The sequence below is a fragment of the Pan paniscus genome, chromosome 21, assembly GCF_029289425.2.
Source record: "Pan paniscus chromosome 21, NHGRI_mPanPan1-v2.0_pri, whole genome shotgun sequence".
NCBI lineage: Eukaryota > Metazoa > Chordata > Mammalia > Primates > Hominidae > Pan > Pan paniscus.
In genome coordinates, this window is record NC_073270.2 from 56,705,809 (window position 1) to 56,732,920 (window position 27,112).

The following is a 27,112-nucleotide window of genomic DNA, read 5'->3' on the forward strand; positions in this document are numbered from 1 at the left end:
AAGTTTCAAGGTACAGTGGGTGAATCTAAAGTTTAGGACTAATACAGTCAATCTACTTTCACAAGACTATTCTATAGACTAAAAATGCCAAGTACTCTAAGAAGTCATTAATGTTTCACAAGAAAACAGTAACTTTTTCTACCTACACGCTCTTAATTTCAGGCAGTATTCTCTAATGAAAGCATGAGAATACTTACCGAAAGGGAGCAAGAAAGATTAAGACACACACACACTACCAATTATAACCCAATTATATAATATTCCTTGTCAATTCAGTATCATGGTTTAATTTTTGCCCTTCAAGAAAATTTATCTGCAGAATTAGTTATAAACAGAGTTCATCCAAAGGCTCACTCTTTGCTGTAAAATGACCACTGACCCAACATACCAAAGATATGTAAAATTTTACGGACAACAAAAATGCATTTAAATCCCAAATGTGTAAGTTGCTCTTTATCTTTTCAGTTTCTAAACAAATAGATTGAATTTAAGCATTGTTCATGTCTCATCTTTCCCCTACATAATCACAATTCATATCACAGAAAAATGTTCTTATAACTTACAATTCTGTCTGACCCATAGATCTTCTCCAACTGTTCAGCAACATCCCTTGTTCCATCTGGGCTTCCATCATCTATGATTATAATTTCATAGTTGATTCCACTAAAAAAATTAAATTTGTATTAATGACTGATGACAGTGTTCTCAAATTTAAAAGTAATTTAAAAATTACTAATTCCTTAAAAGTATAAATGGAGATGTATTGCTATATTAATCGTTGAGGAAAACTTCAATTATCAAATGAAATAAATGTCAAACATTTAGTACTTTACCTCCAAACCCAGTATGTTGCTGAAACATGCTAATGTCCTGAGATATTAAAGAATTCCTACACAGAGAACATGCTTTTTAGTTCAAAAGAAAATCACGTAATGACCTATGTATCATATGAATTTTTTTTGTTTTGAGATGGAGTCTCGCTCTGTTGCCAGGCTGGAATGCAGTGGCGCAGTCTCGGCTTACCTCTGCCTCCTGGCCTCAAGCAATTCTCCTGCCTCAGCCTCTGGAGTAGCTGGGACTACAGGCGCCCACCACCACGCCCGGCTAATTTTTTGTATTTTTAGTAGAGACGGGGTTTCACCGTGTTAGCCAGCCTGGTCTCAATCTCCTGACCTCGTGATCTGCCCGCCTCAGCCTCCCAAAATGCTGGGATTACAGGCATGAGCCTCCGTGCCCAGCCATATGAAATTTTATTACCTATTTGGAAATAATATTCTGAACCTTAATAGCAAATCTTAGTTACATAAAATATTTCAAAAGCACTTTACATGGTAACTCAAACCAAACTGAGTAACTCAGTGATTATTCTTGTTAATCTGATCCAAATAGAATAATCAAGTATAAATCTGATTTAATTTCGTCTTTAAAAAAACCGATTTTAGAATGGTGACACTATCTTAAACCACAATTTCAAATAGTTGTGCCTATTACCTCACATTATCAAATTAAAAAAACAAAAGCAGAGTAGCATTACAAAAGATTCCACTGTGCTTCAGAATTAACATCTGTTACTTCCCATTAATCTCAGGTGGTAGTTTCTAGTCTAAAAACAAACCAACACAATACTTGGTGGATAAATAATACCTACGACATAACATTCCGTTTTCTCTTGGTCCTGCTTTAAGAAACAAATACAAGAGGCTGGGCGCGGTGGCTCACACCTGTAATCCCAGCGCTTTGGGAGGCCGAGGCAGGCGGATCACGAGGTCAGGATATCGACACCATCCTGGCTAACACAGTGAAACCCCGTCTCTACTAAAAAGAACCCGGGAGGCGGAGCCTGCAGTGAGCCAAGATGGCGCCACTGCACTCCAGCCTGGGCAACAGAGCAAGACTCCGTCTCCGAAAGAAAAAAAAAGAAAAAGAAAAAGAAAAAAGAAACAAATACAAGAAAATCAACCAGAAAACATATTCCACTGTTAAAGGCTTTAACAAGTCAGCCCCAGCAAACTTTGAAGACAAGAAAGCAAACCCCTGTGTTATCTATTCTCCAAGAGCAGAACAATGACTTTGGCTTCCCACTGTGCCTTCAATTTGGGCACTGGTGCCTTTACATGCCAAAATATGTAAGGTGATTTTAATAGACGTGCTGAAAGAGAAATTCCATAAACAAAATGGGGTCGTTAAAAGCAAATTACTGTCCCCTACCACTTCAAAGCAGCTACACCACCTGAGGGTGAGGCAGCTCAAAGGTACCAAGCTGGGCTGACTTCAAGTAATTTGATTGCATCTGACAAGTTTTGTTTCCTTTATCAAACTTCATTTTGATCTTAAAAGATTGATTCACAAACCATTAAAAGGAAACATAAATTGTACTACATAAAAAAATTAAAACAGCAAAAAAAAATTTGCAAAATTAGAATAGAAGCCCTGAACGAGATCGGTTGTATGATAGTTAATTTCTTTAATTTAGAGCTTATAGAAATCAAAATTAAAAGATTAAACAGGAAAAATAAAAATTTTAAAACTCTGAGGGGCAAGGCATATGAAGGCAGTTATTCAAGGAAATACAATCAAAACAGCAATGGTTTTCACAAATGAGTACTTCCAACAATGTCAAGTCTAATGCTCAGGCGGGCTGGTTGATAGGAAAACAGGCACTCTGAAGAATGGAGAGTCCAAACTTGTACAACCTTTTTTTTCTTTAGAGCAATTTGGCAGTAACTGTCCATTTTAAGCACATTTCTGTCGACCCAGCAATCCTACCTCGAAGAATTTATCCCTAGTACACAAGTAAAAGTATGAACGTGTCTGCTGCCAACACTGATGCAATAAAGGAGCACCGCTATGTGTCAAGCACTTTTCTAAATTTAGCTGGAAAATATGGTGTGAACAAAGTCCTTGTTCTCATCGACAAAGCAAAAGCCAAAAAACAGAAACAACCAAAAGGCGCTGGAAATAATCCAGTTCATTGCCATGACCTGATTAAATAAATAACACAGCCATATGGAATGTTACCTAACTTCCAAAGTAATTTGCTATGTTTGTACATGTTAATATGAGAAAAAGTCTTCAAAGATTTCACAGCATGATCCCATTTGTGCAATCGTAAAACAAGTTACTTCGTACTGACTCCAGGATTTTTTGCAGTTTTTAAAAACACTGCATTAACACTTCCAAATTCGAACTCCACCCACCCCCCATCCCGGTTCTAACAATCACACCAAACATCCACCAGTGATCAGCGAAGATGCTCTTCTGCTTTCTCCTTTCCAGAAAGGTTATCGTGCCCAGCAATAGCTCCCTAACCCACACACACCAAACCTCATGCTTATGTAAGCACTCGGCACCGGAGCGGAGAGTGAGAGCTCTCGCTTGGACTCCCGGCTCTTGCCGCAGATCCTGACCGCCTAGAGGGAGGAGTGGGATCACGCTTTCAGCCTCGCTTCCAAGTAAACGAGTGGCCAACCTTTCTACGGAAAGGCGGGGGACGGGAGTACTACATAATAAAGATAAATGAGAGTCTCACAAAACCCAAGGGCAGGAATGAGAACCCAGGACACGAAGAAAACCCAACAAGCATCCGCCTCTGCTTCCCTCGCAGGGTGGCCCTCTCCCCGGGCCTTCCTGTGTGAGGCAAAGAAGGCTGGACAGGGCCGCTTCGCGCAGCCAGCTGCCGACACCCGGGCCGGGGAAGCCAGCCCATCTCATTCTTCGGGGAGGGAGACCTGGTGCGCTACCTCTCGCAGAAGCTTTTCACCAGCAGCCACACGATGAGCGGCAGGTTCTCGCGCTCGTTGTAGGTAGGTAAAAGCACCGAATATTTGTTCTGTCGTGGACTGCGCACTTCCAGCTCCCGCCGAGACCGGCGAGGACTACGACTGACTTCCAAGGAGGCCATGGCGGAACTGAGCCAGATGCCGGAAGCGGAATTACGTAATGTGGCGCGGAAAAGGACGGGTCGGACCGTACCAAATTCGGAAGCGGGGGATGATCTGTGTGATTGATCGCTAGTTCTTCTAGGGCCATTGCGTGGTTCAATTAGAAATATTCTGGATTTATACGTCTTTGAAGTTTAATCTGAAGGTTTCTTCAGGAAGTAAATATCTATTCATCACCTTTTCCCAAGCTCCATAAAATTTTTTAGTTTATCCCAGTCGCTAGGAGACAGAAGTCGGAAGCGGAAATGCCTTTCACGACAACTTCCGGAAGAGGTCGCCATGGCTTCCCGGGAGGAGATACTCGCCTTACAAGCTGAAGTTGCCCAACGTGAGGAGGAATTGAATTCGCTGAAGCAGAAGCTGGCGTCGGCTCTTTTGGCTGAGCAGGCATCGCAGCCAGAACGGCTGGTTCCGGTGTCGCCGCTGCCGCCGAAGGCCGCTCTGTCCCGAGATGAGATTCTGCGCTATAGCCGGCAGCTAGTGCTGCCCGAGCTGGGCGTGCACGGACAGCTGCGCCTGGGGACCGCGTGCGTGCTAATCGTGGGCTGCGGTGGGCTCGGCTGTCCACTAGCGCAGTACTTGGCAGCGGCCGGCGTGGGCCGCCTTGGCCTTGTGGACTATGACGTGGTAGAGATGAGCAACCTGGCCCGCCAAGTGCTGCATGGCGAGGCACTGGCTGGCCAGGCCAAGGCCTTTTCGGCCGCCGCCTCGCTGCGCCGCCTCAATTCGGCAGTGGAATGCGTGCCGTACACTCAGGCCCTTACGCCAGCCACTGCCCTAGACCTGGTCCGCCGATATGATGTGGTGGCTGACTGCTCGGACAACGTGCCCACTCGCTACCTGGTTAATGACGCATGTGTGCTGGCGGGTCGGCCCCTCGTGTCTGCCAGTGCCTTGCGCTTCGAGGGCCAAATCACAGTCTACCATTATGACGGTGGGCCTTGCTATCGCTGCATATTCCCCCAACCACCCCCAGCGGAGACAGTGACCAACTGCGCGGACGGCGGGGTGCTCGGTGTCGTTACCGGGGTCCTAGGCTGCCTGCAGGCCTTGGAAGTGCTGAAAATCGCGGCGGGTCTGGGCCCCTCTTACAGTGGCAGCTTGTTGCTCTTTGATGCCCTGAGAGGGCATTTCCGCTCTATTCGGCTGCGGAGCCGCAGGCTCGACTGTGCAGCTTGCGGGGAACGGCCCACTGTGACTGATCTGCTGGACTATGAAGCCTTCTGTGGCTCCTCAGCCACTGATAAATGCCGCTCCCTGCAACTACTGAGCCCAGAGGAGCGTGTTTCTGTCACCGACTATAAGCGACTTCTGGATTCTGGGGCATTCCACCTGTTGCTGGACGTCAGGCCTCAGGTGGAGGTGGACATTTGTCGTTTGCCTCATGCCCTACACATCCCTCTGAAACATTTGGAACGCAGGGATGCGGAGAGCCTGAAACTCTTAAAAGAAGCAATCTGGGAAGAGAAGCAGGGCACACAAGAAGGGGCTGCTGTCCCCATTTATGTGATTTGCAAACTGGGAAATGACTCACAGAAAGCCGTGAAGATACTCCAGTCCTTATCAGCAGCTCAAGAGTTAGACCCTTTAACAGTTCGGGATGTTGTGGGGGGCCTCATGGCCTGGGCTGCCAAAATCGATGGAACATTTCCACAGTACTGAGGTGACTGGTATAGTCTGATGAGAAAGATGTGGATTGCCATAATACCTCAAAGATACACTTGTTTGCATTTTTCGGTAATATACATAGAAGCTGGGGATTCTACAGTATCTGTGAATACGTGGACTCCTTTTTATAAGGAGTTTTAAAAATTGTTATGTATTGGATGAATGACTTATTAATGGATTATACCGTTTCTGAGAACCATCATTTTTTTTCTCAGCACACGGAGGATGTCTTGGACATGTGAGATGTAACGTGACAGTATTTTGTATTTTAAACTGCAGATCATTTACATGTCCTTATTTTCCACCTCCCCCAGTCAAAATGCTTTCTAAATCATTTTCACAGATTATATACTTAGGATCTGTTTACTGTTCAGTTAAGAAATTCTTGGATCTTATTAATATTTCAGATGATAGAATACATCCTACAGAAATACATGTTTAAAATGTAAATGTTTTAATTATTCAGAAAGAGGGTCATTCTATTTGGCCTTTTGAATTAGTATCAAAATGAGATTTTTTTTTTTTTTTTTTTTGAGATGGAATCTCACTCTGTTGCCCAGGCTGGAGTGTAGTGGTGCGATCTCAGCTCACTGCAACCTCCGCCTCCCAGGTTCAAGCAATTCTCCTGCCTCAGCCTCCTGAGTAGCTGGGATTACAGGCGCACGCCACTACGCCCGGCTAATTTTTGTATTTTTAGTACAGAGGGGGTTTCACCATGTTTGTCAGGCTGGTCTCGAACTCCTGACCTCGTGATCCGCCTGCCTCGACTTCCCAAAGTGCTGGGATTACAGGCGTGAGCCACCACACCCTCCCGAGATCTTTAAAGTTTACCAAAATAAAGGAAACCACCTTTGTAGTCTGTCAGTGTCTCTTATAAATTGCTACTGTTTTCTTAAAGTTAACTTCAGGGTCCACCTTATGTTGCACACATATCACATCGTTTAAATTGCATACTATGGTTTGACTTGCTTTGGAATTTTCAAGTCAAAGTCCCAACCCTTTGCCTCTCCCCCTTTAATTTGCCTTTTCTCTTTTGATTTAATGTTTTTTTATTCCAGCATTTTATACTAATGTAAAATGTTTTTATGTTTGTTTACTTAACATTTTCATAAAATAGTAGGTAGTCTCACCAACTTCCAATATATACAACAACATTATAAGTAAAAATTTGATTTGTGAGTGCCTATCAGTGGCCAGATGAACTAATGGCTTGTCAAAAGGGGGCCTGTGACCTCCTGCTTGCTGCGTGCAGGCTTATAATCATCAATTGCTGCTGTTGTTTTTTTAAGAATGGCAGAAATCACAGATATAACTATAAAATCTTTGTATCTCTGTTAACCATTTTTTTTAAAGCTTAAATGTATCATAAGCCAGCAAAAACCCTTTGTAGACCAGATTTACTTACCAGTTTGCAATTTGTGATATAGAATCTTGTTTTATTATAAGAGGGTGGTATTTAACAAATTCAAAATTAGTCATCACTTTTTAACTGTGAAACATTGTAACTAATTCTTTGAACAGGTATACTTAAAGTATGGTATACCCTTCTGTTATAAAGATGAAGCAGGTCTCTTATGACTGTTCCTCCCAACGAGTTATGGAGGTAAATGACTGTGACCTGGAGTGGAGAACAAAGATGGCTGGCCTGTGTTTTTCATCTCCTTCTTCCAGGGACAACTGATTCTGATACATAGCAGGAAACAAATTGCGAGACACAGGAACAATTTCATATTCTAAAGACTGAAGTCCTAAAGTTATAGACAGTTGTAGTTCCTGTAAACCTGGTTGTCACTGGGGACAGGCAAGAGAAGCTGACTAGCTAAGTGTTAAAAGGGTTTACTAAAGTGATAGGAGGTGCTTTTGAGAATTTTGGGGACAGATTCAAGGCTGTACTTCTAGGAATGATGCCCGAAATCATGCACAAAACTGGCCTTAGGAGAGCAGTGTCTATGTTGTGCTGCCCTATCAAGTACCGGAGGAAACGCCACTACAGTCTCACCAGTTTCACTTGACGTGCCCCCCCCACTCTCCCAGAAAGCCCAACACTTCAGCCACAGTCCATGTGTCAAGAAACAGAGTCACTACATTATTCTTTTCTGAGTCAAGCCTTATGAGGGTGCCTGGTAGGCAGAGTCTAATTACATGCCTACATCTTAGCTGCAAGAGAGGCTGGGAATTTGTGTTTTGATATCTACAATAGGAAGACAGAACTCATGATGTGGGATTTTCCCAAATAGTGAAATATTTTTCAAAAGATGGGCTGTTAAGAATATAACAGATACCCGGTACACAACCCAGATCTATTTCAGTATTTGTTTTTTGTTGTTGTTGTTTTGGAGACAGAGTCTCGCTCTATCCCCCAGGCTGGATGGAGTGCAGCGGCACAATCTCGGCTCACTGCAACCTCCACCTCCCATGTTCAAGTGATTCTCATGCCTCAGCCTCCTGAGTAGCTGGGATTACAGGCACCTGCCACCACATCTGGCTAATTTTTCTATTTTTAGTAGTGATGGGGTTTCGCCATGTTGGCCTGGCTGGTCTTGAACTCCTGACCTCAGGTGATCTGTGCACCTCAGCCTCCCAAAGTGCTAGGATTACAGGCATGAGTCACTGCACCTGGCATATATTAGTATTTGAAATTTGGTTTTCTCTGGGGATTGTAGCTAGGTTTTTATGGTGAGATAGGATTTGAACATAATTTGTTTTTTGAGACGAAGTCTTGCTTCGTCGCCCAGGGTGGAGTGTAGTGTTGTGATCACAGCTCGCTGTGGCCTTAACCTCCTGGGTTCAAGTGATCCTCCCACCTCAGCCTCTCAAGTAGCTTGAATTACAGTTGTGTGCCACCATGCCTAGCCATTTTTTAATTTAAAAATTTTTTTGTAGCAATGGGGTCTGAATATGTGGCCTAGGCTGATCTCAAACTCCTGGGCTCAAGCATCCCTCCTGCCTCAGCCTCCCAAAGTGCTTGGGATTACGGGTGTGAGGCACCATGCCCAGCCTGAACTTGATTTTTTTGTTGTTTCCTTTTCATAACAAATATCAAATGCCTTCAGTGTACTAGTTCTTCTAGGTTCAGGAATAAAAATGAGCAAGAGGTTTCCTGTTGTAGAGGAGTTTATATTTAAATGGTGATAAGTAAATTACTGATAAGTGCCATAAAAGAAATGAAACTGTGACATATTAGGGTGGGGGAGGGGATCTGTTTTGAATAGCTTAATTATGGAAGGCCTCAGAGATGACATTAAACCCAAAACCTGAAAGGTGAGAGAGAGCCAGTTACAGAAGATCTGAGGAAAATTCTATACTGGGAGAAAAATAACTGTAAAGACCTCAAGGTAAATAAACTTGGAATGTTCCGTTCAAGAAACTGCAGAGGCAAGTTGGGTTGCAAACAATTAGGGAGAGTGGGACAGGGTGAGGTTTGAGAAGCAGGGAACATCATAAACTTTGTAGACCATAGTAGTTTGGTTTTTATTCTAAATACAATAATAGCTAATATTTTGAGCACTTACTGTGTTATTTGGGATTTGAATCCAGATGCTCTGGTTGAAGAGCCCATTCCCTAAGTGTCATGCTATACTGACTCTAAGCAAAACTTTGTCATTGCTTCATATGTGTTCATGCCCTGTCAGGGCATAGAAAGCAATCTATGTCCTGACAATCACGGAAGTGTATTCCAGATACAATAGAAATGTACTCTGAGACATTTGGTATGCCTCCTTCTCTCTAGATGTGGAACTCCAGAGTGAAATCTTGGGGAATCCTCTGTGTAACACTGGTGTATTACACAGGCAGTGTCCCGAGGTGGGTGGATCACTTGAGGTCAGGAGTTTGAGACCAGTCTGGCCAACATGGAGAAACCCTGTCTCTACTAAAACAAAATTTGCCGAGTGTGGTGGTGTGCACCTGTAATCCCAGCTACTTGGGAGGCTGAGGCAGGAGAATCACTTGAACCTGGGAGGCAGAGGTTGCAGTGAGCTGAGATCGTGCCATTGCACTCCAGCCTGGGCAACGAGTGAAATTCTGTCTCAAACAAACAAAAACCAAGCCCAGAATTTGGGTGAAAAATAGGATAGTTTATTATGAAGTACTGTGGATTGACACTGACTCTGGTTTCCAATCTTTAGTTCAATTATTCACGATTTAAAAAACAACAGTTGTGAATTATCTAGGTGTTTTTTTCTGCTGCTGCCGCCTTTTTTTGGGGGGGGGTACAGAGTCTCTCTCTCCTAGGCTGGAGTGCATTGGCATGATCTTGGCTCACTGCAGCTCAGCTTAGGACTATTTAATTAATCAACAGCTGCTATGTATTTTATCCTCATGTGCATTGCTCTGTAGAGAAACGTCTGCCCATGTCTGTAGGCTTGACAACCCTGACCTTGCACAAAGGCCCGAGTTTCCCATTTATTTGCTTCTATTCTATCAGAACTAGAACCCAAGTGCTTATTATAAGTAGAGGACATGCAATGGGGAAGTCATTTAGGTCATGCCAAGGAAACACAACGGGTTCATTTAAGAAATATTTAATGCTCATTACAAATGGTCAGGTACTGATGCCTGACACAGAGGGACACAACCACGAACAAGACAGACTGGGCGTCTTGTCCATACAACCTTACATCCTAGTAGAAGAGAGAGAGGACAGATAACCAGTTATACAGTCATAGATTGTGATTTGTAAGAAGCAATAATGGCTGGGGGCTGGGGTGGTAGCCAGAGAAGACCCCTGGCAAGGGGCCATTTCAGCCAAGAAGCTTGAAGGAGATGGCAGGAGCCACGAGGTGAGCTGGGAAGAGCATTCAGGCAAGGGGAACAGCAAGTGCAAGGGTTCTGAGGCTGGAAAGAGCATCTCGAGTTGGGATACACATAGAAGCCAGCTAAGGCCAGAGCACAATGAATGGGAAGAGGGAGGCCAGGGCCAGATGGCGCAAGGCATTGTGGGCTATGGTGAGGAGGCTGGATCTTATTCTAAGGATCATGGAAACCCATGGGAGGTTTTAAGAAGGAGGATGTGGCCAGGAGCAGTGGCTCACGCCTGTAATCCTAGCACTTTGGGAGGCCAAGGTGGGTGGATCACCTGAGGTCAGGAGTTTGAGACCAGCCTGGCCAACATGGCGAAACTCCGTCTCTACTAAAAATACAAAAATTAGCCGGGCAGTAGTGGTGCATGCCTGTAATCCCAGCTATTCAGGAGGTTGAGGCGGGAGAATCGCTTGAACCCGGGGGGCAGAGGTTGCAGTGAGCCGAGATTGCACCACTTCACTCCAGCCTGAGCAAAAGATTGAAACTCCATCTCAAAAAAAAAAAAAAAGGAGGATGTGCTGGTGTGCAGGGACCCTGTTTCTAAATTACCAAGATTCTTCCGGCCCCTCTGTGAAAAAGGGAGATTATGGGGCAAGGACAGAGGCAGGGGATCAGCTAGGCACAGGTGAAAAGTGATGGCACCTAAGTATGTCAGTTTCCTATTGCTGCTGTGACAAGTTACCACAAACGAAGTGGCTTGACACAGGTTTATTCTCTTACCATCCTGGAAGTCAGAAGTCCTAAAATCAAGGTGTGATCAGGGCTGCTTTTTTTTCTGGAGGCTCTGGGAGACGATTCGTTCCTGGCCTTTTCCAGCTTCTAGAGGCTGCCTGCCTTCATCGGCTCTCGACCCTTCCTCCATCATCGAAGCCAGTGGTATATCAATTTCAACCCCTAACTCCATCGTGATGCCCTCAGTCCAACTCTCCCTCACAAACTCTGTCATTCTTTTTTTTTTTTTTTTTTTTTTGAGACAGAGTATCGCTCTGCCACTCAGGCTGGAGTACAGTGGCTCCATCTCGGCTCACTGCAACCTCCGCCTCCTGGGTTCAAGTGATTCTCCTGCCTCAGCCTCCGGAGTAGCTGGGACTACAGGCATGTGCCACCATGCCTGGCTAATTTTTGTATTTTTAGTAGAGACAGGGTTTCACCATGTTGGCCAGGCTGGTCTCGAACTCCTGACCTCAGGTGATCCATCCGCCTCAGGCTCCCAAAGTGCTGGAATCATAGGCGTGAGCCACCGCATCCGGCCTTGTCTGCCTCTTCTAAGGGCTTGTGATTATATAGGGCCCACCTGGCTAATCCAAGCTACACTCCCCATCACAGGATTTTTTTTTTTTTAACCTTGCAGCTCCAGCTCAAAGGATCAGACTTCCTAACTTAAATTACACCTGCAAAGTCCCTTTTACCATGAAAGTAACATATTTACAGGCTCCAGGGTTTCAGGCTTGACATCTTTGGGGGCTGTTATTCAACTGGCCACACTAGGACTAGAATGGGTGGTGGAGAGGAGGGAAGTAGACAGATTGGCGCTGTGACTTGGAGGTGGACATCTTTGAAGGATCAGAGGAGGGAGAGGGGGAAGTCAAGATGCCTCAGGGTTGGGCTTGAGCACCTGGATGGACTGGGTGGATGTTTGTGTTATTTACTGGGATGAGGATACTGATGAGAGCCACTGGGGGAGGACTGAGGACAGCAAGTAAGAAACATACTTTCTCCTTCAATATAGAGTATTCTTTTATGTCCATGGAATCATTAGACACACAATGAGAGAAGCACCAAGCAAGACATGCCAAATCTGTTCTTTATGGAGAATCATGAAACCTTCCTGGTGCCACGAGAAACCTCCTTACCAGGGGCAAACCAACCCAAGCCAAGAAGTAATTGTCTTCTACTCCTACAGATAGGAGACAGCAACTCCATAGACTTAAGTATACAGTAAAGTATTACTTTATATTTTCTGGGCTTAGTATCCTACTAAGCGAGTAATTCGAGATTCCTGAAATTTGGAACCACTATAAAAAATCTTTAATTGAACAAATTATATATAGAAAAATGCACAAATCCTGGCTGGGTGTGGTGGCTCACACCTGTAATCCCAGCACTTTGGGAGGCCAAGATGAGGGGATCACTTGAGTCCCGGAGTTCGAGACCAGCCTGAGCAACATAGTGAGACCCTGCCTCTATTTTTAAAAAAGAAAAATGCACAAATTCTAAGTGTACTGCTTGATTAATTTTCATAACTTGAACACACTCTTGTCACCATCTCCCTCCCAGACCAAGAAACATAATGGTAGGGGAACCCAGAGCCTCCCTCATGCTCTTTCCCATCCCCCACCCCACCCCCCCCGGGAGGCCCTGCAAACTGTGAACCTATAAAAGAAAGCCATGAAAGGAAATAAGCTTATTCTTAGAAATTTTACTATCAGTTTTCAAGATGCAGCCCCAATCAAACATTTTTTTCCCCTTCATTATTTAGTTTGAAATTTGGGTCCCCACTTTAAGTGGCTTTACTATAAATGGCATTTTCCTGCTGCTAGAGATACTTGCCTAGCTGACCTTAGCTCCCCTGGCTATGAGAATTGCATCCTGGTAGACTGATTTTCAGATGGGAGGACAAGCTAAATTGGCCAGAATTAATGCAAAGTGAAAGGCTGCCTTGAATGAGCCGAGCTCAGAAATTCAGTGTTAAGGCTTTCACCCGGCCTTATCTTATTACATCTGGGGATTTCTGCTTGGCCCAGCTGACATGGCATATGGAGAGCCGAGGGAGAGACCCACAGACCACACAGGGGACACTTGCCGTTTGACACGCTTGAAGAGTTTGGAAGAATGTTCCTGCAGCCTCGGGAAGGAAGCCTTCGCTGATGAATAGAGCAGCTTATGCCAGTGGACCGAGGTGATTCTTTCCTTCTGTTTCTCAGCCAGGGGTAGCTGCAGGGCCTAAATTGAGCTTCTCCGTCACTCCCTGCCTTCCTCAAATATTTTTGAGCACCTTCTCTTCACCAGCACCGGGAAGACAGCACTGTGAATAAGGTAGACACATTCTTTGCTCCTCCAAAGCCCCCATCGTTGCTTTGAAATGAGGAGAGTAGCGTTAAAAAACGAGGTACACAGTGAGAACTAGCAACATAATTTGTAGGTTCCCTGTTCAAAAACTACTAATAATTTCATTGCCAGCCAATAAATTGTCACACAGTTGAAAATGATATGCCACAACACTCCTTTATTGTCTTACAGTTCTGGAAGTCGAAGTCCTAAAATCAAGCTGTCATCAAGGCTGCTTTAATAAAATTAAATTTGCACCAAAACCAACCAAACAAAAAGAATATCATGATGACAGCGGAGCATTCAACCAAGCACAAGGCCCTCTGAGCATGCGGCCCTGTGACTGCACACGCCGTGCACTCATGCAGCTGGCCTTGAACTCAATAATATAGTGTAGGGCACTCCGCCATGTCTGGAGACATTTTGATTGTCACAACTGCGGGGGGAGGGGAGGTGCTACTGGCATCCAGCAGGGAGAGGCCAGGGATGCTGATAAACATCCTACAATGTCCAGGACAGCCCCCATCGCAAAGAATCATCTGGACCCCCAACGTCAATTGTGTCGAGGTTGAGATATTCTGCTTTTATCAATGACAGTTTCAATGTAGGCCAGAAAGAAAAAAGAAATTCTGAGGGTTTTATGAAAGCATACATACTGCCGGGGGACTTGCTTTGTCTGGGGAAGGCCTCTTGGAGAAAAGGACCTTTGAGCTGAGACGTGAAGAATGTGAGCGAATTAGCCAAGCCAAAAAAAAGGAAAAGGGGGTAGCAGATGTTGGGATTTTAGAGGGCCAATGCTTCGCATCCTTTTCTTTCATACTGAGGTTCAGAACCAAGTGAGAAAGAGATGCTTGAGTTAGGAAGACAATGATGAAAATTCCACCTTTATGAGTAAGAAAGCTATTAGGTTGGTGCAAAAGTAATTGTGGTTTTGTCATAAAAGTAATGGCAAAAACACGGGCCAGGTGCGGTAGCTCATGCCTGTAATCCCAGCACTTTGGGAGGCGAAGGCAGGTGGATCACTTGAGGCCAGGAGTTCAAGACCAGCCTAGCCAACATGGTGAAACCCTGTCTCTACTAAAAATACAAAAATTAGTTGGGGTGTGGTGGTAGGTGCCTACAATCCCAGATTCTCTGGAGGCTGAAGCAGGAGAATCTCTTCAACCCAGGAGGCGGAGGTTGCAGTGAGCTGAGATGGCGCCACTGCACTCCAGCCTAGGCAACAGAGTGAGACTCTGTGTCAAAAACAAACACACAAACAAAACAAAACATAACAAAAAAACAAGTAATGGAAAGAACCACGATTACTTTTGCACCAACCTAATATTTGGGGACTATGTTTAGGTATGGCCAGTCTTGCTAACATGCTGTCCCACCCTTTCCCACACACATACTGTCCCAGCCTGCAGGTCCACCAGAGGGACAGAGCCGCCCTGCTGCTCAGCAGACAACCCCCCACCCCCAGGCCAATCTTAAAAAGAGGCAAGAGGCAAGGCAGAGCACATATGCCCAGTTCCTTCTCTCAAACTCTCCAGCTGGCCACATCAGTCATCCTTCCTGGATGGGCGTGGGAGGGTGGAGCAAGGCAGAGAGACACCAGGACTTACTCTGGGGCAGCGCTCTCCACTCCACCTCAGCTGCAGAGTAAAATGGCTTGGGGCACTTTTTTTTTTTTTTTTTTTTTTTTTTTTTGAGATAGAGTTTCACTTTTGTCACCCGGGCTGGAGTGCAGTAGTACGATCTTGGCTCACTGCAACCTCCACCTCCCGGGTTCAAGCAATTCTCCTGCCTTAGCGTCCCAAGTAGCTGGGATTACGGGCATGCACCACCATCCTCAGCCAATTTTTGTCTTTTTAGTAGAGATGGGGCTTCACCATGTTGGCCAGGCTGGTCTCAAACTACAGGCCTGCGCCACCATCCTCGGCTAATTTTTCTCTTTTTACTAGAGACGGGGCTTCACCATGTTGGCCAGGCTGGTCTCAAACTCGTGACCTCTGGTGATCCACCCACCTCAGCCTGCTGGGATTACAGGCATGAGCCACTGCGCCCCGCCGCTTGGGGTGCTTTGAATAGTCCTGTTGCTCAGGCAGCATTCCAGCCCAATGAAGCCAGAATCTCAGGGGTCAAACGTTGGTATTTAAAAGTTTATTTATTTTTTATTCTTTGAGACACTGTCTCCCTCTGTTGCCCATGCTGGAGTGCAGTGGCACAATCATAGCTCACTGCAGCCTCAACCTCCTGGGTTCAAGCAATTCTCCCACTGCAGCCTCCTGAGTAGCTGAGACTACAGGCACCTCCTACCACGCTCAGCTACTTTCAAAAAATTGTTTTTTGTAGAGACGAGTTCTCACTATATTGCCCAAGCTGGTCTCGAACTCCTAGGCTCAAGCCATCCTCCCACCTTGGCCTCCCAAAGTGCTGGGGTAACAGGTATGAGCCAGCAACTGTGGCTAGCCTCATTGGTATTATTATTATTTTTTAAAGAGTTCCCCCTCCCAAGGTTGTCAGATAAACTACAGAATGCCCAGTTAAATGTGCATTTCAGATAAACAACATCTTTTTTTTTTCTTGATACAAGTATTTCCCAAAGATTGCATGGGAGATACTTACATTAAAAATGTATTTGCTGTTTACCTGAAATGCCCATTTTACTGGGTGTCTTATATTTATTGTTGCTAAGTCAGGTGACCCCATGATTTCAGGTGAGCCCAGTGTGCAGCCACATTGGAGTTGAGTGCTGTTTTAATGGAAGTGCCTCTCCAAGGAAACAGAAAGAATGGGAAATAGGTGTCCTTCCACAATCTCCCTTCCACCGTTGGTTCTCTTGACCCATTAGGTATAACTATTAGGCCTTTGGACACCCAAGGGTGGGTTGCCTCCATGGGGTGATAGTGGTCTCTGAAGCCATTCCTGGCTTTGCCTTCTTGAACTCCAATACCAGCCAGTGCTCCTTGTGGAACCTCCTAGACAGAGTGGCCCAGCAGTGGGCTTGGAAAGGCATGCTCATTAAATCAACCCAAAGGCTACTCTTCACTGACAGTTAATTCCCTATTTCTTTCCCATCTCAAATTATGTGCAGCTTTGTTGTCCAGTGTGGCTCATCAGAGGTTTGGTAATGAGATTAAATATACTCTCATAATAAAAGCCAACAGTATATTTCATATTTGAATATAAAGTCTTCATTATATTCCCTGGGACAAATTAATATCCAAAGATTCCTTGTAACCGAAGGCACAATTGAAGTCCAAAGGAATTAAAGGCTGAACTCAAATACTCTTGCCCACCCCCCTCCCCGCCTTTTTTTTGAGATGGAGTTTTGCTCTTGTTGCCCAGGCTGGAGTGCAATGGCACAATCTCAGCTCACTGCAACCTCTGCCCCCTGGGTTCAAGCGATTCTCCTACCTCAGCCTCCCAAGTATTGGGATTACAGGCATGTGCTACCTTGCCTGGTTAATTTTTTTTGTATTTTTAGTAGAGACAGGGTTTTCACCATGTTGGCCAAGTTGGTCTTGAACTCCTGACCTCATGTGATCCACCCGCCTTGGCCTCCAAAAGTGCTGGGATTACAGGCGTGAGCCACCATACCTTGTCCCCCTTACCCTGATGAGCTGTAAGACCAAAACAATTAGAGTCCAAATTCATCTTCCCTGATTTCTTATCTGTTCAGTCTCAGCCATGTGGAGTCTCATTATGATGGTCAGGTAGAGGACCCTTCAGTAGCTGCAACCTGAGCCGTTTACCCTAAACAGGTGTGATTCCTTTAGGATCTCAAAGGCTGAATGAGTCTCCAGGAGCCTTCTTAAAGGGTTGAAAGAGAGATCACGTAAGAAGGAAATAGCAGCCCTAGCCCTGTGACCACGACTTTTTCTGAAGAAGCCAGTTTCAGCCCTGAGCAGACCCTGTTCCCCTAACACAAGCAAAATGATACACCCACAACCCACCTCCTGGTATAATCCAGGCCCATGTTATTACTGCTAAAGATAAAAGCAGAAAATAATACTGGTTCCAGCTTCATCAGGATGCAAGGCAGTCTGTGTTTTGTGTCCACATGTCCACAATCCATGAATGTAAATCCAGTTGGAACAGGGGTCAGCATGCTTGTTCTGTAAAGGGCCAGAATAAAAATATTTTCAACTTTGTGAGCCATATGATCTCTGCTGCAACGACACAACTCAACTGCTACACTGTGAAAATGGCCATAGACGATACTTAGACAAATGGGCATGGCAGTATTTCCAATAAAACTTTAGTTTCAAAAATGGGTGGTGGCCTGTAATTGCCTGACCCCTGAATTGGGAGAAATCTCCCACGAAAAGGTTACTTTTTAAATTTTTATAATTTCTTGGCTGGGCACGGTAGCTCACGCCCGTAATGCCAGCACTTTGGGAGGCCGAGGTGGGTGGATCACGACGTCAGGAGATTGAGACCATCCTGGCTAACATGGTGAAACCCCGTCTCTATTAAAAATACAAAAAAATTAGCCGGGCGTGGTGGCGGGTGCCTGTAGTCCCAGCTACTCGGGAGGCTGAGGCAGGAGAATGGCATGAACCCGGGAGGCAGAGCTTGCAGTGAGCTGAGATCGTGCCACTGCACTCCAGCCTGGGCGACGGAGCGAGACTCCGCCTCAAAAAATAAATAAATAAATAAATAAATAAATAAATAAATTTCTTTAGAGACAGGGTCTCATTCTGTCTTGCCGTCTGGAGTGCAATGGCATAATCAGCTTGCTGCAGCCTCAACCTCCTAGGCTCAAGGGATCCTCCTGCCTCAGCCTCCTGAGAAGCTGGAACCACAGGCTTGTGTCACCACACTTGACTAATTTTTGTATTTTTTGTAGAGATGGGCTTTTGCCACGTTGCTCAGGCTTGTCTTGAACTCTTGAGCTCAAGTGATCTGCTCACCTTGGCCTCCTAAAGTGCTGGGATTACAGGCATGAGCCACTGCGCCTGGCCCATCAGACCCACTTCTGAACCAGGCTTGGACTCAGTCTGTGGTTCCTCTTTGATTTGTCTTATCTTTACTGAACCTATCATTAGAGCTGGGGTTGCATAAGGTTTTCAGGCCTATTCTTTTGGACACAGGCAAGTCCTGTGTCCTCACCCGAAAAATCATCACCTGGAAATCATCCAATAATAATTTTGATATTTTACTGTGATATTCTCCTCTCCAGTCAGTACCAAGCTAGCTTCAGGGGACAGTTCTCTTCTGGCTCTTTATTTGGGCTCTCTCTCTCTGCAGCTTTTAGAGTTTTCCGTATCTTGCCTCCATCTTCAGAGGCTGCTCCAGTCTGCCAAGATCTGACCTTTTCTCCTCTGGAGGATTTGTTTGGGTCCTAGTAGCAGTCAGGTGTTCTCCCTTTTTCAGATAACCCTGTAGGAGCCAAGAAACCTGGGTGTAGTCTGTTGTCCTTTAAGATTTTGGTCTTTTAGCTCTTATTTGCCTCTTCATACGGTCCAGCTATCTTCTAAGATGTTGATATTTTTCCTAGGGAAAGATCTTAATTCATCTTTGGTTTAATCAGCCTTTCTACTGCCCTTCTTTTATTTATTTATTTATTCTCACCCACACAAGGGCATGGCCAATTGGAAATCATCTTAAAATTCTGACTGCCACATAATTTTATCCATAAATGTTTCTAAAACATAAGGTTTTTTTGTTCTTTTGAGATGGAGTTTCGCTCTTTTTGCCCAGGCTGGAGTGCAGTGGCACAGTCTCAGCTCACTGCAACCTCCGCCTCCCAGGTTCAAGTGATTCTCCTGCCTCAGCCTCCTGAGTAGCTGGGATTACAGGTGTCTAGCACCACGCCTGGCTAATTTTTTGTATTTTTAGTAGAGACAGATTTTTACCATGTTGGCCAGGCTGGTCTTGAACTCCTGACCTCAGGTGATCTGCCCGCCTCAGCTTTCCAAAGTGCTGGGATTACAGGCGTGAGCCACCGCACCTGGTCAAGATTTTTTTTTAAAAAAGCAACTATCTACGGGTGCAATGGCTTATCTACAATCCCAGCATATTAGGAAGCTGAGGTGGGAGGACTGCTTGAGCCCAGGAGTTGGAGACCAGCCTGGGCAACATAGCAAGACCCTCCCCCTAAAAAAAATTTTAAAACATTAGCTGGGCATGGTGGTGCACACCTGTGGTCCCAGTTTCTTGGGAGGCTGAGGCAGGAGAATTGCTTGAGTCCAGAACGCTGAGGCTGCAGTGAGCCGTGACCACACCACTGCACTCTAGACTGGGCTACAGAGCAAGACTCTGTTTAAAAAAAAAAAAAAAAAGCAAATATCACAAAACAATTCCTGTACCCACTTTTAAAATGAACAATAATACTTGTTATTTTTTGAGACAGCTTCTCTCTCTATTGCCCACTCTGGAGTGCAGTGGTGTGAACATGGCTCACTGCAGCCTCAACCTCTGCAGCTCAAGAGATCCTCCTGCCTCAGCCTGCTAAGTAGCTGGTACATGCCATCATGCCTGGCTAATTTTTGTATTTCTTATAGAGAAGGGGTCTCGCCATGTTCCCCAGGCTGGTCTCAAACTCCTGGGCTAAAGTAGTCCTCCCACCTTGGCCTCCCAAAGTGCTGGAATTACAGGTGTGAGCCACTAAGCCTGGCCTACAATAATTCTTTAATGACATTAAATATCCTATCAGTGCTCAAACTTCCAATAGGCTCCATAATAGGATAAAGAAAACCCTGGTTTGTTTGAATGAGTATTTAAAGTCCACACATTCCAATTGATTGACATGTCTTTTGTATATCTTTTTTTTAACTTTTTTTGTCTTTTATGTATCTTTTAATCTCTAGACTTTCCCTTCCACTTTTTCTTTTCCCTTGACAGTATGTTTGTTGAAGAAATGGGGCTGTCTGTCCTGTAGCGTTTCCCACAGTCCAGATTTTGCAGCTCCACTGTGTAGCTTAACATGTTCTTCTGTCCTCTGTATTTCCTATAAACTGGTAATTAGATCTAGCAGCAGGATCACATTCAGGACTGAGGTTTTTTTTCTTAAGACAGGGTCTTGCTCTGTCATCCAGGCCGGAGTCTCTAACTCCTGGCTGAAATGATCTTCTGGCCTCAGCCTCCCTCAGTCTTATATTCATAATTTTGTAACCTTTTTCCCAGAGGGGGTCTTTGCAGTATTAAGCTTCAGGGTCTCCAAGTCAGAATCTACCTGTCCCTAGCCTTTTTTTTTTTTCTTTTTATTTGAACCGGAGTTTCACTCTTGTCTTCCAGGCTGGAGTGCAATAGCCCAATCTCGGCTCATTGCAACCTCTGCCTCCCGGGTTCAAGTGATTCTCCTGCCTCAGCCTCCCAAGTAGCTGGGATTACAAGTGCCCACCACCGTGTGTGGCTAATTTTTGTATTTTTAGTAGAGACAGGGTTTCACCGTGGTGGCCAGGCTGGTCTCGAACTTCTGGTTTCAGGTGATCCACCCACCTTGGTTTCCCAAAATGCTGGGATTATAGGTGTGAGCCACTGTGCCCAGCCCCTAGCCTTTCAACGAATTCCCTCCATAGCTTTAATTCCAGCAATGTCTTGACCCGCTGGGCCATACAATCCCCAATCCCACTGCCTGCACACTGCACCCTGCCCGCTACAATCCCCCATCCCACCGCCTGCTCACTGCACCCTGCACCCTGCCCATTACAATCCCCGATCCCACCGCCTGCACACGGCACCCTGCCCATTACAATCCCCGGTCCCACCGCCTGCTCACTGCACCCTGCCCATTACAATCCCCGATCCCACCGCCTACACCCTGCACCCTGCCCGTTACAATCCCCCATCCCACCACCTGCACACTGCACCCTGCCCACTACAATCCCCCATCCCACCGCCTGCACAGTGCACCCTGCCCGTTACAATCCCCGATCCCACCGCCTGCTCACTGCACCCTGCACCCTGCCCATTACAATCCCCAATCCCACTGCCTGCACACTGCACCCTGCCCACTACAATCCCCCATCCCACCGCCTGCACCCTGCACCCTGCCCGTTACAATCCCCTATCCCACCGCCTGCTCACTGCACCCTGCCCATTCCCATTACAATCCCCGATCCCACCGCCTGCACACTACACCCTGCCCTTTACAATCCCCCATCCCACCACCTGCACACTGCACCCTGCCCATGTTTTCACTTTCCTCTATTCCAGCTGAGATTTCATCACCCACCGCTAGAATCCCTTCCTTGCTCACTCTGTGTCCTTGTTTCTCAGCAAAACCCCAGACTTGATGAAACCCAACTTCCCAGTCTATTCCTGCAAATGTGCAGCTCAGCACAGCAGGAGAAACAACATCAGTTGACTGTGTTGCTGTTCAGTCAAGCGGGCCTGTGGGCTGCCCCCCGGGAGCGCCTGCTTGAGAATGAAGCCGAGAGCAGGGCAGAGTGGAGCCCATCCTGGCAGCCACCCTTTCCCAGCTGGTCTAACTATGGGCCCAGGATGGGTTCTCACTGGGCACACTGTAGCGAGCAGGGCTGGGGTATTCTGATTGGCCAGGCCTCAGCCATAGGCCCATCCCTGGATCTGAACTGGGGGTTGGGTAAATGGGGTCAGCACCATCCAGTCCCATGGCCTGCAAGTTGGGGAGAGGGGGTTCTTGTTTTAAAATGTAGGTTTTATTATTATTTAGAAATGAGGAGACCAACAGATCAGGAGACGCCCTGTTATTGAAAAGATTGTTGCTGCCGGGCATGGTGGCTCATGCCTATAATCCCAGCACTTTGGGAGGCCGAGGCGGGCAGATCACCTGAGGTCAGGAGTTCGAGACCAGCCTGGCCAACATGGTGAAACCCCATCTCTACTTAAAACACAAGAAATTAGCTGGGTGTTGTGGTACACACCTGTAATCCCAGCTACTTGGGAGGCTGAGGCATTAGAATCACTTGAACCTGGGAGGCAGAGGTTGCAGTGAGCCAAGATTGCACCATTGCACTCCAGACTGGGGGACAAGAGCAAGACCTCATCTCAAAAAAAAGAAAAGATTGTGGCCAAAGTGGGAAGATTGCTTGAGACCAAGAGTTTGAGAGTAGCCTGGACAATATAGCAAGACCCTGCCTCTTAAAAAAAATCAGCCAGGTGTGGTGGTGCACACTGGAGTCCCAGATACTTGGGAGGCTGAGGTAGGAGGATCACTTAAGCCTGGGAGGTTGAGGCTGCAGTGAGCTGTGATTGCACCACTGCACTGCACTCCAGCCTGGGCAACAAGGTTAGACCCGTTCTCCAAAAAAAAAGAAAAGAAAAAAGAAAGAAAGAAAAGAGTGTTGTATACACAGATCCCAAGAGGAAGGGGCATGACACACCATGGAGAAGCCACACCTGGAAGTACCATGGTTGGTCGGGAGGCAGAGGTTTCCAGGGAAAAACAGGGGCAGAAAGCTTCCCGCTGTGGCTGTGGGAAGGAATAGGTGACCCAGGTAGGCAGGCTTAGGATCGGCTCATCTGAATAATTTCAGTGAGCTCTGGGGGGGGTGGGGTTGGTCCCTCGTTGTCCGGTGGCTCAGGGTGTTAGTGGCCTTAGGGCAGGCACACAGTGGCTAGGAGTGTGACAGCCCAGTAGAGGAGGTGCTGCTGGCTCTGGATTGGTTGGTTTGTATTTGAAACACATGTTCACAGTCCAATTGTTTACTGTCTCTAGGAACTGGCTAACCCTGGGAGGAAATGTACTTTCTGGGTCAGCAAGGTCCCAAGATGTCAAAGCAGCAAAAATACATAATAAAAGACATGATTAACATAGTTCTCCACATTAAAATCCAGGCTTTACGTGCAGAAGTCAAGGCAGACTCTGCGCAGCTAGAAACAAAAGATGTCCCCTATAGAAATGCAATTCTAGAGGCTTCTGGCCCCAAGGGAGGACTCTGCTAACTTTGCCCGTATTTATCTTCACACTCCCAGAAGGACCATCTTTCTTTGTCCTTGGGATTTACGGCACCCACACACCTCCTGATTAGTCCCATCTTGGAACTTCTGACGATATGTCCAGGTCCCCTCTGGGCTTCTCTGCCCCAGGTCACTGGGTCTGAGGAGCCGCATCTGCTGCCACCCATTCATTCCTCATCACTGTCAGGAAAAGTGACAGTTGACAGGGATTGCAGTTCTCACTTCTCCTGGCACCAGGCCCTCTTGTTTTTATTTAAAACTGTCCAGAAACTGTGCCTGCTGTCGCCAGGAGCGGGGGCTAATCTGAACAATGTGAGATGTTTGTCTTCAGGCGTTAACAGGACCGTTAGTCACCTTAGAGGGCCGGGCGCTGTACGATGTGAGAGACGTCCGTTCAAGGCAGCTGCCATTTAGACTGTTTCTGCCGAGAGGAGACTGTCAGGCTTTGAGACACTCTGGGCTGTTTAAGGGACTTTGCCCTTTTTGTTCTCAACTCCTTATTGATTGGGATCCTTCCCAAGGGAGCTGGGCATTCATTAGAAGCTGCAGAGTAGAAGACGCCTCCTTTCTGGTTTTGTGGTTTAATGGCACCAGAAGTGGGAACTGATTAATCAAGGAGGTTTTGTGCTTGGTCCCGGACTGTGTGCAGGGAGGGAGGGCTCCCTGCGCTACCTTCCTCCAGCAATGCTCTGGTCCTTGGGGCACATTCTTTTCTCTTCTCTAGCAGCTTGTTTTTATCTCTTCTTTCGTTCCAGCATGAGTTTCTGCACACCCATTTAACATTTTTCCCTTTCTGCTCTCAGACTGCTTGAGCGGTTTCCCCTGGTGCTGGGCTGATGTTTGGGTTTCTGTGAATAATAATTTTGGGATCATCTTGATCTTTTTGAGTCCACAGAATTTTGGTTTGATACACTAAACTTCCCCTGAGCCCACCTTGCCAAACCCGCTCTTCCTACGGCCATCCCCTGCTCCAAAAGTGGAGCCTCCATCCTCTCAGGTGCTGAGGCCACAAATCTTGGAATTGTTCTTGACCCCTCTCTTTTTCTTTTTTCTTTTCTTTTCCTTCCTTCCTTTCCTCCTCCTCCTCTTCTTCTTCTTCCTCTTCCTCTTCTTCTTCTTCTTCCTCTTCACTCTTGCTCTGTTGCCCAGGCTGGTGTGCAGTAGCGTGATCTTGGCTTGCTGCAACCTCTGTCTCACAGGTTCAAGCAATTCTCCTGCCTCAGTCTCCCAAGTAGCTGGGATTACAGGCACCCACCACCACGCCCGGCTAATTTTTTATATTTTTGGTAGAGACAGGGTTTCACCATGTTGGCTAGGCTGGTCTTGAACTCCTGAACTCAGGTGATCCACCCGCCTCGGCCTCCCAATGTGCTGGGATTACAGGCATGAGCCACTGCTCCTGGCCCCTCTCTTTTTCTTATTCCCACATTCCGTTTGCCATCAACACCCTATGGGCTGTACCTTCAAAACATGCAGAATCTTCCTGCTTCTCATCACTCACCTGGTCCACATACCATCACCTCTCAGCTGAACTGTTAAAGTCACCTCCTCTCCAGTCTCTTGTTCCCAGAGGGAACGTGTTAACACCTCAGGGGTGTCTTTTTACGCCTGTGCTCAAAATGTCCCCCTTCTGGCCTGCTGCAATGGCTCATGCCTGTGACTCCCGCTTGAGGCCAGGAGTTTGAGACCAGCCTGTGCAACATAGTGAGACCCCATCTCTACACACACACACACACACACACACACAGACACACACACATGATTACCTAGACATGGTGGTGCATGCCTGTGGCCTCAGCTGCTCAGGGGGCTGATGCCAGAGGATTGCTTGAGCCTGGGAGTTGGAGGCTGCAGTGATCTCTGAGAATGTCACTGCACTCTGCCTGAAAACAGAGCAAGACCTTGTCTCTAGAAAAAAATCAAACAGAAAACCACACTACGCTGGCTCTCATCTCACTCAGGGTAAAAGTCACATTGCCCAGAGGACTCCGATCTGCCCTCTTCCTCTCCAGCCTCACCACCCTGCTTGCCCTGCCCCCACCACCTTATGTCTGTGCCTCCAACACATCAGGCATGGTCCTCCGGGCCTTTGCATGGGCTGTTCCTTCCACTTTGCCCAAATGTCGCTTTCTCAGGGAGGCCTTCCTTCATTACTTAACTTAAATCATGTATTCATTTATTTTATTTTTTATTATTATTAAATTTGAGATGGGGCTCACTGTGTTGGCCAAGTTGGTCTTGAACTCCTGGCCTCAAGCAGTCCTCTGGCCTCGGCTTCCCAAAGTGCTAGGATTACAGGCACGAGCCACTGTGCCAGGTCAACTTAAATAATTTAAAATTAAGACATGCCAATTACAATCGCATCTCCTCTTGGGCTTCCCCGCTTTGTTTCTCTCCACGGCTCCGTCACCATCTGACATAGTACATGCTTTCCTTGTTTATTTGTGGAATGATTGATTGAATCACTCTAGCAACCATCTTATAGTCTGAATAAGGTTTGGAATATTCGATGACTCTTTAAAAAAAAAACCCTGTGTGATGTGTCTGAGTTTTTGAGTATGCCTAGAAGCACATCTAGAATAGTCCCCTCCTTTGTCTCCAGCTCTCGGAGGCAGTAAAAATTCATTTGCCAATTTAGTGGCTAAAGGAATGAGTAACCCGTTCCTCTTCCCTGTGAGTGAAACGTTCCACTTATATTGTGTCTACACATTCTTTGCAAATGTCAGTCGGAATGAATGAATCATGGGCTGAGGGATTGCACCATATGCAGCTGACCCGATGACTGAATCTCGCCTGTGTGATGTCACCAGAGTCAGTGATGTGGGAGGGTTCGTAGGCCAGTGGTGACCCCCTCAAATGGGAAAAGTTACTTCATTGGGAGATGACCTACCCTACTCAGAGGCCATGCTGAACTTGGGCTGTGTGGCACAGGTCAAGGGTGTGACCTTCGGAGACACTTCTGTCTGTCCTTAAGCAAGTCACTTCACTTCTCTGAGTTCCCTTGTGTGCAAAGTGAGGCTAGTGTTCATCTCTTCAACACACATTTGTGGAACAATGTGGGCTGGAGATGTGGAGTGAGCCGGGCAGGTGTGATACCTGTTTCCTTGGAGCTCACAGCTGGTGGGAGAAATAGACGAGACTTCGGGAAAGACAGACAACAATTGCACTGTTGGGACTGGCTTGAAGGAAATGAGAAAGGACAGTGGCACAGGGAGGTGGGGACTGGCACCAACAGGACCCTCGAGGGAGACGGGAGCTGGCGCAGACATGCGGGTGGGAGCGAGCCCTCTGGGGTCTGGGTGGAGGCAGCCCAGGCAGGTGGAGGCACCGACAAAGGCAAACGCTCTGAAGTGGGACAGAGCTCTGTGCGTTTGAGGAAGAGGCAGGGCCAGTGTGGCTGGAGTCCGGAAAGGAGAGAGAGGGGACAGGCTAAAGTCAGGGTTAGAGGACGCAGGGCCAGGCCACTGTGAGAAGTGTGGGCTGTGTTCTGCGGACTTCCTGAGGACTGGGCGGTGCGGTGTATGAAGCCCAGGGGTCCAGCCAAGGACACTCCTTCCTTCTGTTGGGACTGGGCCAGCAGGGCTCAACAGGACACCCCTGCCAGAGCAGGAGGGCCTCCTCGGTGGGCCCTGTGGCTTCCTCAATCCTGCAGACGTTCCTGGGAGAAAACCAGCTTGTGGCAGGGCTGTGCAGGGCTGGGAAACCGGAGAGGGATTTCAGGGTGGGCACAGTGCGGGGCTGGCCAAGTTTGGGTCGCCTTCCAGCTTTGAGCACTTCCT

General features: G+C 46.7%; 2 protein-coding genes across 2 annotated transcripts in view; one reads left to right on the forward strand and one right to left on the reverse strand.

Annotated features, from left to right (window-relative positions):
- DPM1 (dolichyl-phosphate mannosyltransferase subunit 1, catalytic) overlaps window positions 1-6,462 on the reverse strand; it is a 28,472-nt gene extending 22,010 nt beyond the window's left edge. Inside the window, exons 1-2 of the mRNA XM_003815265.7 lie at window positions 3,741-6,462; window positions 564-663 (exon numbers count right to left, since the gene is read on the reverse strand). Coding sequence (XP_003815313.1) covers window positions 564-663; window positions 3,741-3,901 — 261 coding nt within the window. The 5' untranslated portion in view covers window positions 3,902-6,462. The remainder of the gene's footprint in view (window positions 1-563; window positions 664-3,740) is intronic.
- Window positions 4,221-6,470, forward strand: MOCS3 (molybdenum cofactor synthesis 3). Its single transcript, XM_003815264.5, has one exon. It carries the CDS (start codon window positions 4,221-4,223, stop codon window positions 5,601-5,603), a length of 1,383 nt encoding a protein of 460 aa, XP_003815312.2. The 3' UTR covers window positions 5,604-6,470.
- Window positions 6,471-27,112: the final 20,642 nt, after the last annotated feature.

Excerpts from the sequence above, each read along its gene's own strand:
- MOCS3 (XM_003815264.5), top strand. The coding sequence starts at position 4,221 with ATGGCTTCCCGGGAGGAGATACTCGCCTTACAAGCTGAAGTTGCCCAA.